The sequence below is a fragment of the Ptychodera flava genome, chromosome 11, assembly GCF_041260155.1.
Source record: "Ptychodera flava strain L36383 chromosome 11, AS_Pfla_20210202, whole genome shotgun sequence".
In the NCBI taxonomy this organism is placed as follows: domain Eukaryota; kingdom Metazoa; phylum Hemichordata; class Enteropneusta; family Ptychoderidae; genus Ptychodera; species Ptychodera flava.
The window spans coordinates 40,400,986-40,420,623 of record NC_091938.1 but is presented as its reverse complement, the minus strand read 5'-3'; the positions used below and the strand labels follow the sequence as shown (position 1 = coordinate 40,420,623).

At 39.9% G+C, this 19,638-nt stretch overlaps 1 protein-coding gene across 1 annotated transcript in view; it reads left to right on the top strand.

The window, feature by feature from the left end:
* The first annotated feature begins 31 nt into the window (after positions 1-31).
* The window catches only part of LOC139144274 (ribosome biogenesis protein SLX9 homolog), a 23,711-nt gene continuing 4,104 nt past the window's right edge, over positions 32-19,638 (top strand). The window contains exons 1-4 of the mRNA XM_070714941.1: positions 32-216; positions 11,478-11,679; positions 12,859-13,003; positions 13,508-13,561. Of these exons, the coding sequence (XP_070571042.1) occupies positions 115-216; positions 11,478-11,679; positions 12,859-13,003; positions 13,508-13,561 (503 nt within the window). The 5' untranslated portion in view covers positions 32-114. The remainder of the gene's footprint in view (positions 217-11,477; positions 11,680-12,858; positions 13,004-13,507; positions 13,562-19,638) is intronic.

Genomic DNA, 19,638 nt, shown 5'->3' with positions numbered 1-19,638 from the left:
TCAGCGTGGGTCATCAACATCCACATGTTTCTCGTTTCTCTGCGTATTGCACAGCAACAGTGAGCGAGTGATCACTGTCCCTCCACACGGTTTCACGGTGAATTAACCGTTCAGATGGGGAAAGTAAGGAGATCCAGACAAAAATATCATTCAGCAGCAGTTAAATGCGATGAAAAGAAAGATGAGAAACCACAAACCAATCCAAATGTTGGCAAAGTAAGTGAAGCTTTAAAACGGGAGGGGTGTCAATAGCAAAATAGAGGGCCGGTTGGCTATTGACACCCATTGGTATAGGCCGCCTGCAGTAGCGCTGTGGACCGCAAAATGACGACCAAAGAGGCTATTTCGAAGGAATTTTTTTTGGATTTCTATTGAGAATATATGTTGTTTTGAATAACTAAGTTAAGTTTGGTTGAATTTGGAGGCCAACTGGCGAAAAAACGGGAGGGGTGTCAATAGCCAAATACAGTGTCGGTTGGCTATTGACACCCACTGGTGTAGGCCGCCTGCAGTAGCACTATCGGACCGCAAAATGACGACGAAAGAAGCTATTTCGAAGGAATTTTTTTGGATTTCTATTGAGAATATATGTTGTTTAGAATAACTAAGCTAAGTTTGGTTGAATTTGCAGGGCTCGAAAATTCTCGCCGCCCGACGCCCGTGACAAGTGAATTTTGAGTCCGGGCAAGTGAAAACAACATTCTCCAAGCCTGACGGACAAGTGAATTTCAATGAGCCCACTGTACGTACGCGCTGCCACTCTCTAGTTCTTTGAGTGTACCGCTTTCGATATGGCCGGCCGATAAAATAGCTCTGTTCTGCTTGGTTACAAAATGGCAAAATATTGACGTCTTTGCACGATCTTATGTTTTTTTCTTCTCATGAAATCATGTCACGATGCCTCCTCAACAGAAAACTACAGCTTACAATAAAATGTTGTACGGTGTTGAAACAATTTACCCTCCTTCCTACAAAGTTACAATGTATTGAAACACTTTACTCTCCTTTCTAAAAAGTTACAAATTCCCTGGTACGTGAAGTAAACATTGTTGCTGTTCGATACTGCAATCACAGTCTCTCTCAGTCCCTCACGGACGGACCGTGCTACAATACATCATGGACGACCATGAATACACTGAGGCCTGGCTTTGCCTCTGTGAGTCCCGCGTACCGGTCGTCCTTTTTAGTCCAAGTTTTACCTACTTTGCTTGAATCAAAATTTGGCCTGCAATTACTCAGTTTGATAGTAAAAACCATTATTTCAAAGGAAACTTTCACAAACAGAGTCAGAATACAAGGAAAAGGAGAAAAAACTTGAGGTTTTCTGAAAGGTCAAATCTGGGTCACCTTATGTGATGTCATGAATGAAGACCCTTTAAGTACACAATTATGGTTCAAAAGAAACCACATAGGGAGGTCTAATAGGTACAATCTTATGATAAAAGGTAATTTCTTGGTGCTTTCCAATTTAATGGCATTTAGCTTGACTGTCAGTTTTAAATTAAATTTTATTAACAGTTATGGCAAAGGGAAATTGTCAACAGTAGTTGCAGCAAGCATATCCATTTCAAATCATCACATTAATATTTCTGCAGATTCCTCCAGTTTAATGATGTAATATTTAACATCACCAGACATTTCTTGATGATATCAAAATATCAAATGAAAATGTTCCTGGGCTACAATGTTATCATTGTCATTAAAACTATTATTACTCTTTAAAACATTGGAAATGATTGAACAATATCATTGTGTCTTGTTTTAAAGGATTTTGACCTGACCCTTTTTGTCTCAAGCAAAATACTTATGCTGAAGATGCTATTGAGCCTGCTTGATCACAACTATGACACAACACCACAATACTTGTATCTACACTGTCACTATGCTACTGAATGCTTTCTTCTGCATGGAAAATTTGTATTTGTGTGGCTAACAAAACCACATAAGGAGCTTGTAGAGTATATGTATGATAAGTTGTCATACTGTGAACAGTGACTCAATGCTGCAGAAGTATTCTGTATCTGTGGTAATATACACTTCACATTGCTACCTGATTTTTAGAATTGCCACCTATTATTTCTTGTGGCAAAAGTTTACCACTAGAAATGAAAAGTATTTCAATCCCATCAATGTCATGAAAACACAGATAATTCATGTAATAAAAACTAAACAAATATTTCTTTAATGTTAAAACTATCATGAACAACATACAAAACATCTTGATTTGTAAAATTAGGAACTCCTGAATTCCAAGAAAGCTGTTGCTACACTTGAGATCATAAACTGTTTAAAAGTTGCTCAAAGTGGCTACAAGATTTTTGATTTGGCTAATGAGTTGGCTAATCATTTTGGTGACTTTAATAGGGAACACTGCAGTTTATGCACATACCATGTGGTAGCAGTAAACTAAATGATACTGAAAGTTTCACATGGGCACAATTTGACACAACACCAGTGGCCTATTATATACTTACCCTCAGTGCACCTACCTGACTTGCCTATTAAAACCAGGTACCAGGTCATGATGACACACAATGACAATGTACCAGTGTTGTTTTATTGAAATACACTACATGTCCCCCAAAATTTAATTTGTCCCCATTAAGACCTACTATGTGTCACTGTGTCCCCATGCTAGCAAAAGCTGGCTGAAACACTGTGCATGTATACATTACATAAGATATTATTTTTGATACACAGAATAAGGACACAAATTTATCAGTAAGTTACAGCTATGGTTTCTTTACAATGACACGAATAAAATCATACACATTTACTCCTTAAATCATCTGAAATTCAGGGCAAGTGAATTTCTCTTCCGGACAAGTGAAATTGAAAATTCACTTGCCCTATGGCAAGTGAATTTTAAAAAAATTTTCGAGCCCTGAATTTGGAGGCCGACTGGCGAAAAAACGGGAGGGGTGTCAATAGCCAAATAGAGGGCCGGTTGGCTATTGACACCCGGGTGTCAATAGCCAGGAGAAGCTCTATATGGCTATTGACACCCGGGTGTCAATAGACTCGGAGCATTTATTTTGAACGTGTGAACAATCACGAGGGCTTGCTTCATCTCCATGGCCATCCATGGTACCGCCGCCAAGGGAGCCTGGAGGCTAGGAGTGCGAGTGTTCAGTAAGAACATGGAGGTCCTACCTCGAGCACCTATTGTACAACACAGGATTTCAAATTTATGGTAGACAGTTTTTGAGAAAAAAACAACAACACCAGTTGTTTAGTTTGAAGCACCAAATGTAGATGTATGATCAAATGGTCATGGACCGTTCATCTCTGCGATCATTGGGTGGGGTAGAGTAACCGTGTTGTGAGCAAAATGAACCGAATGAAGTGTAAAGCCAGAAGTTCATCTTCATCATATCGGTATAGCTATAAGTGCTGGCTCAACAAATGCTTCTGTTACTGGGAATTGCATTATACAGTGTTTCACCTAGAGAGGGGGGTGGGGATTCCCCCTCTGTTGACATGTTGGCATCCCCTAGTAATTTGTCAAAGGGGACCAGCCCAAGATTACCTTAGATATACAAGTAGAACACATGAACTGTTGAAATTTCCCCTAAATTTTCTGGTAAAGGGGAAAATCCCCCCTGCCTATGCCATCCTGGATGATTACACATGGCACTGTGATCAGTGCCAGATACTGTGTTGCCAGGACTATCGCGCAATAATCGTTCATCTTTCGGTACTGTTTGCATCATAACATCAGAAAGATTAAAAACAAATAGCAATTTATTTGGGGGTCCAGACACTTCACACCAACTCCTGTTTGGCCCTCACAACTTTGCCCAAAAACCGTTTCGTACCAAAACCACTTCGTCCCAAGTACTACTTTGTCCAACGCCACTTTGCCCCAAGTACTACCTCGTACTAAAACCACTTTGCCCCAGTATAATACCAACTTGTCCTAAAACAATGATACAACAATGTATCATAACATTGTTTTTACCTGCAACTTGGAAACAATGTGTCAGGACATTTTGGCTACCACAAACCTACTATATGCACGAAGCAATGTTTATTCTTGCATGAAACCATAAACGGTATATTAGAAAAAGGAAAATACGCAAACTACTAAATGTTACAACTCAGGTGCCGTGCACAGAATTGCACAGTGTCATTTTCTCTAACTGTGTACACTTTCAAGATTTCAGTCCTTGGATGATCGAAAAGTGATGAAAACTTCGATGGCAGTGGTTGGTTATAACTTTACCGGTTGGCTATAAGTTTGGGGAGAATTGGTGTTGTTTTAGGGGCGGAATGTTTTGGGGCGATGTGACTTTTGGGCGAAGAGGTTTTGGTACAAGGTTGTTTTGGTGCGAAGTGGTTTTGATGCGAAGTGTCTGGGAACCTTTAGTTGTTCCTGTTGCAGCGTGCGAAATTAATGCTGGTATGCTGGTCCGAGACCAACAGAATTCCTGACTGACCAGCAGTTTTTCCAGACCACTGGTCCTTCGGACCAGTGCAAAACTCACATAATAATTTTGAAAACCGAATTTGTTTGCCTATATGTATCCAACTATTTGTCGGTCCGAACCCCTCTTGCATGAGTGTTTTTCCAAGTTTTGCTACTGCAATACGCAACGAATTACAAACTCTTCAGACAGAGAACAACAGCCGCGACAGCTTAAAACTTTTTTAAATAACGCACGTAATTGGCCGATTTCAAGGGCAGGCTGTTATTTTGACCAATCACAATTCTTGATACTGACAAAGTTTGTTACAAAGGTCATAGGTCCTGCAAGTCTGCTGTCACACGTGCGTGACCTGACTACAGTGACTATGCTGTTGCGGATTGCCTTACCAATATGTGGCGTTTTTTTGAAAGATGTGAGCCCCCAAAGAAGAATACAAAAACAAACAACAAGGAGAAGCAACAGGCATGAAGGAATACGAGGCCAAAGAAAAAAATTGTGCTGTTCCGATTACCTGACCTTCCCTATTTTTTGCCTGCCGACCCTAAACTTTTTAGAACTACGTAAACACAGAAGTAAAAAAAAGAAAGAAATCCCGTAAAATAACATGTTCGCTACCTGGCACCTGAGTTTTGCTTGAATGAGGATGTCTCTTATGTTTTCATTCCTTTTATACCTACGTTGTTGTGAAAATGTTGTGGCCAGTGTTTGATCGCCCCGAACCCCCTGAAAATTGCATATTTGAAAATAAAAATGTTTTGGAAAAAAATCCCTGCCGTCGTACCTACCCTATTTTTGAAAACCATTTTATCGGAGCAGCAGAATTTACTTTTTGTTGCCTCATTGAGAAAGACGAAAACGCAATCTTTTCGGCATGCATGGCAGAATGAGCTCCTAAAACAACAATGCCATGACGTATTATAATGTTGTTTTTACCTGTAACTAATGGAAGCATTCATGTGTCAGGACATTTTGGCTACCATGAACTATTTATTGTTGCATGAAACCATGAACGGTAGAATAAGAAAAAACAAACACTGCAAACACACAACTACTCAGTGCTACAACCCAGGTTCCTTGCGCGGAATTGCACAATGTCATTTTCTCGAAATGTGTACAATTTCAAGATTTCAGTCCTTGGATGATAGAAAGGTGATGAAAACTACGATGGCAGTGGTTGGTTATTTTCAGCTTTACCGGTTGGCAATTTTTTTGGCAAAGTGGCATTGTTTTGGGGGCGAAATGGTTTGGGGTGAGGTGACTTTTGGGGCGAAGTGGTTTTGGTACGAGGTTGTTTTGGTGCAAAGTGGTTTTGGTGCAAAATGGTATGGGACGAGATGGTATGGTGCAAAGTGGTTTTGGTGCGAAGTGTCCGGGAACCGTGGACTTCCAGTGTGAAATGCTTATCTTGTTGTTTGATTCAAGGATAGGGTTCTCTGTAGATACATGTAGGTTAAAAAAGAGATTCAGTAGCACAGCTCCAATTACTGTTTGTGTTTTACGTTAAAATACTCCTTTCTCTTTTAGTAGTACATTTTTGATTCAAATAAATGATTATATTTTAATAACTGTGTTTTGAGGAATTTATATAATAGGATAGCAATTAATCACCATGAATTCCCATTGAAAGCATAGTTTTTGCAATTCCTAAAGTAAATCTATAAAAATTTAAATTAACATCCTCAATATCGTCAATTTGAAATTTGATATTACTTTCTCCCCCTCATTGCAGCCATAAGTCAAAATTGGTCATATTCAGAACAAGGAAGCATGAATGGTACATGTAAATTAGTGTTTTGATGTTAATTTCACATTTAGGGAGAACAAAGCCTTCATACCTATTGTTTTATACTTTTCATAGCTCCTCTGAACCTACATTTGAACTGAAAACAACATACAAAAAACAAATTCTGAAATCAATGTATGACTGTCAATTCTGTACCTCCCAAAATAATGAGTTACTGTCAAGGAGTCTTGTTGATTTGTTGAAGACCATTCAATTTGTCTTGTCAATTTACACCATAATGTAACTTTTTTGTTTACTGTTCAAAGCAATCAAGATTCTAAACTTTTTACAAATGTTGATAATAGTGAAAGAGATTTTCCCATGAACTCAGTTCCACATTAACATTTCAAATAGGTCTAAATTCCAGAGTCAGGCGAAGGTGTTACAGTACTTTAACATCAATCTGGAATTTTTTTCCCTGGTGCTGTGATTAGAGTTATTTTGTTTTTGTAGAGATATTCAATGATAAATTATTTTCATGGGGATAAGTATTTTATCAGCGATGCAAAATCACTTCCTGAAACCAAATTGTTCAGTTTAGATAACACTGTTGCTTCCTAAAAATGTGATCATAGTCTAATATTTATACACATTAACCAATGCAATTCATAATGGCTACACATGTGCCCCTTGAAGGGATTTTCTTAGTGCTAGCTTCATGAATTGGAATGATTAGTTTTCCCATAGATCCTTGAGAAAAACTATGGTTTTCCAGAAGTTTGGAAACATTACTTTTGGAGACAAGATTAAAAATATTCTGTAGTGCATAGCTTTTAATTCTTTCTTTCACATGTAATGAATGTATCATAAACTGAAATATCGTTTTCTCTAATTATAGTCATCATGAAATTTGGCATTTTGCTAGTTTACCTATTTCTTTTAATTTAATGTGGAAATAATTATTTTGCATTCCTATTAGCTTAGCTACATGTATTTAACAATGTCTAAAAATCTGAGATGGCAACTAGTGATAAATGAAAAACGTTGTCTGTGCCCCATTAATCTCACATCTTACTGGCTTTTGAAACTCACAAACATGTTTGTGGTTCTTTGAAACCTGTTCAACTAGGTTCCTCCATCCCTGTGACAAGATGTAAGATATTGTTATGACCATGTCTTGCTGGTTGGGTCTGTTTAGGTTTCAAGTACATACCATCCAGTACCAAGCAGCAGTAATGTTATTAAACGTATACCCTTATTGTCCAGTTATTGTAATTGGTACTTGAAAAAAGTGACGTAACATGGTTGAGGACACTTTATCCGATGTGGTGATCTTGTCAACTGTAGATGCATTTGAGTTAGTGTGCCTCATTTCTGCTCATACATGTAGGAAAGTGGAATGCATTAGTTGTATAAAAAGGCATGTGTAGTCAGTGTTTTTGCTAAGGCTGGGGAACATAGGTAAATGGCTGGGAACATAGGTAACACGTTGACACCCCACCCCAATCCAGCTTGAGCAAAAAATCAATGACATCATTATTAATATTCATTTATTATGCATAGCACACTCCAACACATTGAAACGACAGCCAACTTATCCTTTTGATTCATGAAAATTATGGATGGATTAAACTTTAATTTTTCCATCAAACTGTAGTCAGTCAATGTTCTTATTTATTTGTTTACTGTTCTTTCTTATCTGCAACACTGTCCTCGTCTGCATCCTGTTCATCATTGTAACACACAAGATTCATGAGCTCTCGATGCTTTGCAGTTAGACTGTCAACCAGTTCCGATAAACTTTGCATTGTACTGTCGTGAATGTCCTCACGGTGTGCGGTTCCGAACACGTTACGTCTTGGTTTATTTCGCCATGCTGTAACAGAATCAGTGATATTCTCATCACCAGCACCATGATTAAGATCGATAGTCATGATTGCCTGAAGCAAATCTCCTTTCATTCTGTTTCGCAGTCGCGATTTTATTCGTTTTAAGCAGGAAGCTCCTCGCTCAGGCCACGCGTTAGACATAGGAATGAGAAGTGCTAGTTCGGCAAGTTTACACAAATTTGGATACTCATCCCCGAGCACATTTCTCTGTTGCACGACAACTTCGCAAACCTCTCCAGCAGTAGTCTTTGTAGATATGGGCGGTGATTCAAATTTGTACCGGAAATTGCACCATTCATCTTGAGTTTTCTCTTCGTCAAGTTCATAGTGTGTACATAACAGGGAGATCTCGTCTTTCCCGTACTGTTTGTCGTTCACACCTGGGAAACGACACGGATCAAACAGTTCAATGCTTCGAGGAACGGCGTCAAAGCAAGGCGGGACTCTAGATTCTCACACAATTCTGTGAGCAGTGTGTCATAAAACTGGTCAAGTTTTGCATCATTCTTGTCGGTAAATTGTATTTCTCCATCGCTGAATCGCCGCTTCCCTCAAACTCGGCGCGAAGTTCGAGCGTCGGTTCGCGAGTTTGCTTGAGTGTGGTCAATTTATCGATCGCCGCACGTGTGAGGGGTTTGACCTCGCTGAACACTAACACGTCCTTCTGCCAAAGTCTCGCCAGTTTTCCGACGATCGGCAGTACAGTCTGCAAGATGTAAACGGTGCCGATAAACATATATTTCCGACAGAAGTGTATAATCCCGCGGCGGTAGCATCTGGAACCCTAGCTTCTTCGGTGAAATAATGCAGCGTTTGAAGGAGAACTTCGTATCCGTGATAGATTGCGTCGTTGGCTCGTTCGTGCGAAGTCCATCGGGTGGCGGCGGGTCGAACGAATTTCTTTCGCCTGTCGGAGGAAAACGTTGCCTCATACTGATCAGATATTTGCTCTAACTTTCTGGTCTTTTCGGGTGAATATTCAAACAGCTTGTTTATTTGTTGCACCGTTCCTTCATAGCGTTTTAACCATTGCAACGATTTCACTGTGTCGCCGACTGAAAGCGCGAGTCTGTGATTAACGCACCAGATTCCCACGACGTGAGGATTTTCTTTCTTCATTTGAGCAACGAACCCCGACTTCTTACCAGTCATGTTTGCTGCACCGTCAGATCCAACAAACTGTAGTTGGGTCAGGTCAATGTTATCCCGCTGAAATCTTATTTTCACAAGATCGGCCAAATTTGCACCCGTAGCGCTTTCCTTCAGACGCTCGACGCGATAGAACTGAGTTTTGATATGACCTTCATGTAAATATCTCAAGTACATGATGACTTGCTGATATACTGTAATATCTGTCACTTCATCTATCAACAATGCAAAGTTACTCAATCCGATCTGCTCTATCAATTTTGAAACCAAAACATCACCTGTGATGGTTATCATTTCTCTGACCGATGAGAAACTGGTATGCCCGAACTGACGCATGTGTAAAGGATCGTCTCCAATACGTGACACAAGTTCTATGAGCGACGAATATTTACTGACTGCGATGTCTTCTTCGGCAATCCAACATGCGCACTTGAAGGCAGCAATGACGACTTCATGTTCAACACTTTTCCGTTTCTGAATTTCTTGCTCAAACTGTGAATACCGTTGCAGACACTCCCTTTCCTTCGCCAACAGATGCATTTCAGATTTGCCGTGGTTACTGACAACATTTCGGCGGTAGCGAATGCTACATTCTCGGCTCCAGACGTATGAACCCTGTTGAGATGTATCATGTTTGCGGCATAAGTAACAATACATGCCCCGCTTTTCATCATCATATCGTAGCCAGAAAAGATCGACCACTTCGTCATAACAAAGTGTTTTGTCCGTAAGCCAGCAATTCTGGAAACAATGCACTTGTTTGCGTTTCTTTTGAGCCGGTTCGTCAGCAAAGCCTTCTGTAGAGGTCCGAGTTGCATCGCTGCCATTCGAAGGACCAATCTCACTGTGTCATGTTCACTTTCATCCAAAGACGACGTTGTAGGAGTTTTGTCTGGATATGAAGCGTCGGTGACTACATTCACATCGTTTGGCTGTATTAATAATTGGGAACTCGCTGCATGTCCGACCTCGCTGTTGTGCTCAGGCTGCTGCGTTGATATCGGTTTTGGCCGTGTACAATCGGCGGCATTTTGAACTTTTCTGAAGAAATGCTGAATTGAATTTTGTCCTAATCCGTCTTTCGGTTGTAGTGTTTTCAAATAGTTGCGCGGCATGACGATGTATGCTGATTCGGTTCGGCTGCTCTCTAACTCTGTACTCATATTTTTCCCGCTGTTTTCTCAAGCTCAGCCACATCAGCAAGACATGAAAGCCTGAAACCGTGGCAACAAAATTGCAACATTCGCGTGCAACAATGTTGTATGTAAAGTGAGAGGACGCGAGGGACAGTGTTGCGATAAGGAAACCACGTTGAGATTCATACTTTATTACGATGCGTACGTACGTGAATATGAATGAAAGTATCAACATCAGAAACATGATTTCGCTTCGCGTGTTCACTGGGGAACCCCGGTAATATCACTGGGGAACCCCGGTAACATTTACCGGGGTACCGGCCTTAACAAAAACACTGGTAGAACCCCCTTGGCATGTGACAGCTGAACCAGACAGCATTGGTAAAATAACTCATCATGATAGCAGGGGAGCGATCACAATTTTTCCCGTTTTTAGGATGGGGCTTATGATGGTAATATTGATGATACTCTCACCTGCGGCTTGTGTTCATCACCAAGGTTACCATCATGAGCAACATACCTTTGGCAGGCAACAAATCATGATCTTACCCTTGCTATCATGTGTTTGTATTATTAAATTGTACATTCCTCAGCGATATTTCAAAGTTCACAAATGTTTAAAAGTTCAGTGATCTAGCAATGTTAGGTTGAGGTAATGAACCAGGAGGTGTACACAATGTAACGTTCACACACAGTCTCTATGAGAATGCCCTTCCTTTTGATCATTGTAATGTTTTGATGTCACAATAGCAATAATACTCTGAACTTACATGTAGCTTCAAGTCTACTATCATGATTTGGGTTTCTGAAGGAAATCTGAATATGACAGAATTTCATCAGTATGTAGCAGTTTTGTTAGAAATGTAAAGTGAGAAAAAATGGTTTGCTGGTGTGACATCAGAATGAATATGAATATGACAGAATTTCATCAGTATGTAGCAGTTTTGTTAGAAATGTAAAGTGAGAAAAAATGGTTTGCTGGTGTGACATCAGAATGAAAACATTCTCTTGCTGAGTGAACTTCTGTAAACATTCATTTGTAGCAAGCAAGACTTTGTGATAGTTCAAAGCCTCACAAGTGTTGACCATACTAGTGATATGTTGTTGTTTCTTGATGTATACTGTATACATGTATCTTTCTCTCCATTAGTTTCCATTGTCACTGCCACCAATTTTCCCGTCTGAGGGGCTGTTCAGCGGTACAAAGATTGACGTTGACAAACTCATTACCAATCCAACAGTTAAGAAAGACAAAGACATTGATGTGAAAAGTACAATATCCAGCAGAAGTGAAAGTGGACAGATGAAAAAGAAAGATAGACGGAAACAGAGACATGAACAGTGGTTACAGAGTATGTACAATGTTTTATTATGCTACCACTTCTTCATGCGTAGAATAGTAGTGTGTGTCTTATGGTGGTCTTGTATGTTACTTGCACACTTCTTTCAAAGAAATATTCCCCATCCAAGACAATAAGAAAACCCCCTTATGCCATACAGTTTAAAAAAGTGTAAATGTGGTTATTGAAGCATGCAGGGATACATACTAGCGATAAAACACATCATTTTTGGTGATACATAACATAAATTATTTTAAGTCTAAAATATACTTTATGAAATGTAATATCTCATTTGATACCAGGGGTTATGCAGAAAAAAATGTTATATTTTCATTTTGCTGTATCTGTCTTAAATACCTTCCCAAACAGCAGAAATTGAAAGACTGGTACTCAAAAATTAAAATCATGATAAGCCAAATTGAAAAGATCCTCACTGCAAATGTAAGTACTTTATTGGAAACAAACATAGTATTGCATAGTATTTAAAGAATCAAATGTGACAATTTTACACAATTTGATCCAGTCAGAGTGGAGAAATGTTCAAAATGGGTGAAACAAAAAAGCCAAGAAACCCAGTGATTTGCATGCATTTGCATTGATATAAATTCTATCTCACTTAACTTCAACTGCTTGTCATTCAAAAAAGTAAACCAACATGTATAATTCAATATACCAATCTAGGGTGAGCAAATAACTAAAAATACTGATTTTTGCAAACAGTGAAGTTGGACAAAAACATTGTGTAACATGCAAAATAATCTCTTAATGATGAGACGTACATGTACATTATTTGTGCTCATATTTTGAAAACTTCGCTTTAGTCATGCCAACTTATTTTCTTTCCTTTGAAAATCAAGAGCAAAGGTAGGCATTGCCATGTAACTACTGTAATTTGAAATTTAGTGGTTGTTTGAGAATACAACTTTTGGGCCAGAGTAAATTGTTGATTTCATAGAAAATGATTGTGTCAGTGTTGAATTCTTCCAGACTTCCAAATAACTTGCAAAAAACAAGGCTTCTACATACAGTATATGACAGCTTGGAGAACATTTCTCTGAAATGCTGTTTGCTATTTGCAACCTCTTAATTCTGTATGTACCTGTACAAGGAAGAAGTGATGTGGAGTAAACATTGCTGATCCTACGTGATACTGCTTTTCAACTCTATTTTCTATAATTTTTTCAATTGTAGAAATTGAAACAATAAAGACGTTGCGTAAAAAAGAGAAAGAAGCCAAGAAGAGAGCAAAAACACCAATTGTTGGTGATCTACAGTTGCTAAGTGATGCTCTTCCTGATTTGACAGAATATTTTAAAACATCAAAAAGAAACAAAAGGTATGCATGACAAAGTTTAACTAATTCAATTCAATTCGTTGATTCAGAGAGGAATGCATTTTTTCTAATTGTATATAAATTCAGGGATTGCTTCTGTATGGCTTTAGTATTAAGTGTTTAGTTACCATTGAATTCCAGGACAGTGTAGGTATAGAAACATTGGTACAAGTGTAATGACTTCTATGTGTTACCAGGTATGCAGATGTACGGTACTGATAAAAGATGGCAGAAAAAGAGAGTATGTTGTGAAGTAAAACCAAGACACGGTCCCTCCACAACTGTGACCAAGATAAAGCCTAATATGGTATGACATCATACCCCCCACATTGTCAAGTGAACAATGTTGGTATAAAATTCAGCCAAACATTACACGTCCATTTACTATACTCTGACAGCCAAATCTAAATTTGTCATGTGTGTTTAGGTAACAGCAAATTTCTTGGCATAACATTTGGAACTAGTAATTTACATTGATAATTCTATTGATACCATTTCTTGTTGCAGACCAGAGAAGAAACACAGACCAACCCCCAGCACAAAAGATCGTCAGAAGTTAATGTAAGGTTCATGTGTTTGTAATTTCTGTGGATCCAGTCCATCTTAGTCACTTAAATTAGTTCCAGAGACCAGCTCTGGAACTGTTAGTTTTTGCTCACTTTCCTTCTTTCTTTCTTTCTTTCTTTCTTTCTTTCTTTCTTTCTTTCTTTCTTTCTCTATTTCCGGTTTTACTACCGCAGAACATGCTATACACAAATTTTACCTTAATTACCCAGAATGCATTGCGACACGCTTATGACGTCATCGCTCAGCTCGGACGGGTTTTACGGGCATTTCTTGTTTATTTATTTATTTATTTTTTATTTGGCATTGCTCAACTATCATATTGCGTTCAGTTATTAATAATTCTAGCTTTCTTTCGCTTTGTTTTTTGTTGCTTTTTGATTTTATTTTTCTCTAAATACCCGCCGTACGTGGCGCTATACTGTTTCGCCCGAATGCTCATGAGACAAGATGGCGGCATATCGATGGCCTCGCTCGCACAAGGAGAGAAAAATAGCCTTTACTATGGAAAGCCGTTCGGGACCCCCGGCGACAACAGGCAAACCAATGCAAAATTACATAGGAATGCAGCGGCGACAACTGTTACACAAATCTGACTGTACAACTGGCGACAACAACAAAATTTTGACCGGCACCGACAACTCCAGAGCCGACAACTGTAGAATATCACCCGACACCTACAACTTATCACCCGACACCTACAACTTAAAAGCCGACACCTACAACTATAGCTGGCTCACTTGGAAGCGCCTGCGCACTTTGCTTGTACTAGATGCCGCTGGTGACAACTCCAGTCAATTCAAGCGGCGCCGGCGCCTACAACAGTGGTTTGTTCATTAGTAAACGCATGCGCACTAAGTTGTACCAAAATCCGCTGGCGACAACTCTTGCACTGCTTGCTGCGGCGGCGACAGTGCTGCTCATTGGTAGGCGCATGCGCATTCACATTATACCAAATGCCGCTGGCGGCAACTCTGGGCACTGCTTGCAGCGGCGGCGACGGTGGTGCTCACTTCCAAACGCATGCGCATTTAGATTATACACAAGACCTACCAGTCTGACAGTGCTGTTAATGATTAATTGTCAGTAATTCAGTTTTAAGGTCTATCGGGAATATTAAGAACTGTCACATGTATACCTCTCTCTCTCTCTCTCTCTCTCTCTCTCTCTCTCTCTCTTTCTCTGGTCCTTTTGATCTATAGTAAGATTGGTTGTTTAACCTTTAGTGTAATTTATATATCACGATCCCATAAGGGGATACGATTTCAATAAAGATTTTACTTTATAATCTATCGATGCAGTCTGGACGCAATAGCTGAAAACGAAGTTAAACATTCTTAACGAATGAGTAGGGTGAAATTTGAATCCCCATGGGGAATGATAGGGCTGTGTACTCACAATATATATGTTGCGCATCTGAATGTCTTTCTCAGGTATGATTTCGTATCCCAAATTTACCTAGCAATATTATACCAAGGCTCTAACACCTAAATTTTTAGTAGTTTGTCTTCACCAAATATTTTCGAAAAAATCATATATGCCGCATAGCTAGCGAGCGATAAGGGGAACACCATTTGATTCTTGGGGGGGTATGGAGGATTTTGAGAAAAAAAAATTGTCGCCAGGTGAGATAGAAGAAAAAAAATTGACCCTGTCATGGCCTGAGAAAAAAAAATTGTCATAACAGACAGAAGTGAAAGAAAACATTGTCACAATGCACCAAAAATTAGCAAAATTTGGAAACCCTATTCTCATGTATTCTTTGCCGCCGCGCCGCCAGAGGCGGCGCAAATGTTTTTACCACAAGCAATTCTTATGTTTTTTTCCCAGCACTTATGATATAAGCATGCACTACATAGGTCTACTTTACACCTCAGTACACTTAATGTTTTCCTTCCCTTTTCTGACCCAAGAAATCATATTTCAGGATTTTTGTTGCAATATCTCAATGGCATAGGCACTATTTAAAGGGGACTTTTTGACTTCTGTAAATTGTGAAAATTTTAAACCACCAAGACAGGAGTCAATAAACTAGTGTTAAAACCAATATATTATTCTTTCAATATAAATATATTAGAAAGATGTACAAGTTGACAATGAAAAATTGAGGAACAACAAATATAATGAAATACAAGGGGGTCACTAAAAAATTGAAAACTTCAGGGGGCCGTTACTCAAAATGTGGAGAGGAAGAAAGGGGGCGGGGTTACTCAATTTTTTTGCGCGAACTAAATTGAAACACATCTCAGATTGCACCATTAAACACATCAATTTCTCAAAATTTCCAATACGAGAGGGGGAAACCCCCTCTCGTGCTCTCCCCCTTGGGGGTATTCTAACACTTTCACTTAGTAAAAAAGTAAAAAAAAACTCTCAGATTGCACCAGACTGCACCATTGCACACATCAATATCTTAAAAATTTCCATGCAAGATAGGGGAAAGCCCCTGTGACACTTCCCCCTAAGCCTCTCGCGCGTTCTCCCCCTGTACTTTCAAATTCTGCCCTGTCAGATATCCTAGTGAAAACCCTGTCATAATTAAACAATATACTATATGGTTAGATACTGCGTGAGCTTTTATATCTTTATTTTATTGTGACTTTCAATTTCATTTTGATGGGTTCACCTTTTTTGAACCATCATAAGATAACTGATGATAGTCTAGCAGAGTACATCAGGATTTCAAAGGTCTTTACTGTTGCTGTATTTTGTAAATTTTTACAAATACATGTATTTAACCTTTCTAAGTGGGGGATCAGTCAAAATTTCAGAGTTAGAGAGGGGAGTTACTCAAATTCATCATGGTTGACGGGGGGGGGGGGGGGTGTCACTCGAAATTTCTGAGTTTCAGGCCGTAAATAATGACGGCTCCCTTACATACAACGCATTACAAACTTGATGACAAATAAAAAAAATTTGCACTGCTACTCCATTTGAAAAAAATTGATGCAGCTCTGACAGTAGAAAGAAAAATTGCTGTCACTGTGACAGGAAAAAAAATTCTCCAATACCCATTTCCTCCATACCCCCCCAATCAAATGGTTCTCCCCTAACATCAGATGACTCCCGTACGCTTGGCCCAGACCACCCACCAACGGATGTGGTCACGTCGACCTTGCAAGGCAAGTGCTTTAAAGTATTCATCCAACAATACTGTGCAAATTTCGACGCTATGGATTTTGTAAACTGGCTCTACGGTGAAATGCATTTGAAATGGGGTCCTAAAATAGCGAGATGTTAGGTCTAAAATCAGGACGGGTGTATTAATTACATTTCGCACACCCCAACCATTTCTCTAAAATAAAGTTCGTATCTATATTATGTAAATGAATATAAAGGAAAATGAGGGCAACTCCACACATCGGCTCTACCAAGATTGTTTAATATTACGATATGGTGAATGAAAGGATCATTGCATTTATTGAAATCGTATCCCCTTATGGGATCATGATATATAAATTACAATAACCAATCTTACTATAGATCAAAAGGACCACAGAGAGAGAGAGAGAGAGAGAGAGAGAGAGAGAGAGAGAGAGAGAGGAGAGAGAGAGAGAGAAGTATACATGTGACAGTTCCTAATATTCCCGATAGAACTTAAAACTGCATTACTGACAATTAATCATTAACAGCACTGTCAGACTGGTAGGTCTTGTGTATAATCTAAATGCGCATGCGTTTGGTAGTGAGCACCACCGTCGCCGCCGCTGCAAGCAGTGCCCAGAGTTGCCGCCAGCGGCATTTTTGGTATCATGTAAATGCGCATGCGCCTACCAATGAGCAGCACTATCGCCGCCGCTGCAAGCAGGGCCAAGAGTTGTCGCCAGCGGATTTTGGTACAACTTAGTGCGCATGCGTTTACTAATGAACAAACCACTGTTGTAGGCGCCGCTTGAATTGACCAGAGTTGTCGCCAGCGGCATCGAGTACAATCAAAGTGCGCAGGCGCTTCCAAATGAACAGCGCTGCCGCTGCCGGGCCAGTGAGCCAGCTGTAGTTGTAGGTGTCGGCTTTTAAGTTGTAGGTGTCGGGTGATAAGTTGTAGGTGTCGGGTGATATTCTACAGTTGTCGGCTCTGGAGTTGTCGGTGCCGGTCAAAATTCTGTTGTTGTCGCCAGTTGTACTGCCAGATTTGTGTAACAGTTGTCGCCGCTGCATTCCTATGTAATTTTGCATTGGTTTGACTGTTGTCGCCGGGGGTCCCGAACGGCTTTCCATACTTTACCTAAGTTTACAAGCGCGGCTGGGCACATCGTGTACCTAGGCGCGGTGGGTGTGCTCTAAAACGATGATCAATGCAAAATTTGGACTCAAAATCGGCTGTTTTGGCGGAGAAACTGCCCGCCGTATTTCTGAGAGCCACCAGCGCATTAGGGGAAGGCTCCATTAACTTTGATGGTACCTGAAACCCGAGTTGCTGCCTGCCAACTCGGGTGACAAACAGAAGACTTTTAATCCCCGAGGTGTTAATTTTCCATTGTTGCGATTATCTTATCGAGCTGGTGCTATGATAGGAACGTCAGGGCTGTAACGACTCACTCAGTACCACGGGCACACACATATGCTTGCACATGGAACTATGTTGACAGGAAAAAGTGAACTGCCCTTTTTTCATTGCAAGTAATCTAGTTATTCTTTAATTTAGGCTCTAAACTAAGTTTTAGAAATATGGTGAAAGAAAATATCGTTCTTCGTTCACTTTCATTCAAGTTTCCTATTTTCGGGCGCTTCACTTCAGTAACGCGCATTGATCATATATGCAAATGTGATCAGAACAGCATGGAACGTTCTTTCCACGAGATTTTTCTTGCACTTGCAAACAACGTAACGAGTGAGTAAGGACTCCAAGAGCTGCGCGTATCCTGTGAAGTTACATCTCCTATAGAGCGAATTTAAGTCAATGAATTGCTAGCCGGATCCGTCTGTAAACAGTATGGCCACTCGTACATATTATAAGAAAGGAGATATAGTAGAGGCAGTTAACGAGGCCGGTCGGCGGACGGCACAATTTTCAGTGATTTAATTCACGGTATTAATTTCACAATAAAACGAATTCGCGAGCTTACCATTGATTTTTGGTGATGTTGAATATAATTGAAAAAGAGAGCTAAATTCCAGTGTTCATGTTTGATAAAATTCCAAATTGACGACACCCAACGTCAACCTGTACGACACTGTATGTGTACAACACAACCTGCAGTCGACTAGTCGATTGTGACACAGTAAGCTTACACATAATGCAATATCGGTCGACCCACAGTCCCTCTATCCATGCATTTCTGCAGTTGTCTTTCCTATTCTGCTCAGTTAACAGACATGATTTCACAGAGTATTACACAGAAAACATAATTAAATCATATTTGGAGGCACTGAATATTAGCATTGCAAGAGAAAGCGACGACAAATTTTCCGGTGTGATTCCAGCCGTTGCTTGTGCTACGTCAACCATGGGTGTAAAAAATAGACATCCATGCGTCAACACACTCGCAGCGATCAACCCAGAAATTATCGCACACTATCATCATTTACGATGGGAGAAGGATCACGAAAAACAAACACCGGTTTTAGGATATGATAATTTCTGTCTTCGTGTCGTAGATAGACGCAGAGAACACTTAATAGCCAAAAACAGCAAAAATTCGAGAGACATCAATCGGGGACTGTGGCATGCAGGACAAACCCAAGCTACGCATTATCACGTGACTGCCCCTCGTATCGCGGTTTGGCTGTGCGATCCAGGTGATTGACACCTTTTACAATAGGCGTTTCCAGACCGGTGGATAGAGGGACTGTGATCGACCTGAAAGTTGACACTGTGATCGACGTAGCGTTTCAAAAGTACGAAAAATGAGACCAAGTAATTGTTTGTTTATTTAGATTTGATCTAAAACCTCCGGCAACAAACAGACAAAGTCCTACTCTTACGCAGAAAATCAAAGTTTTCAAGCGTAGACTCCCGCGTAGACTTTCCCTTCCGCTTAACCACGGCCCCTCCACAAAACGCGATGTAGATCTATGATCGACTATGGATGGATTGACGTGGCGTTTCAAAAGTATGACAAATGAGACTCAGT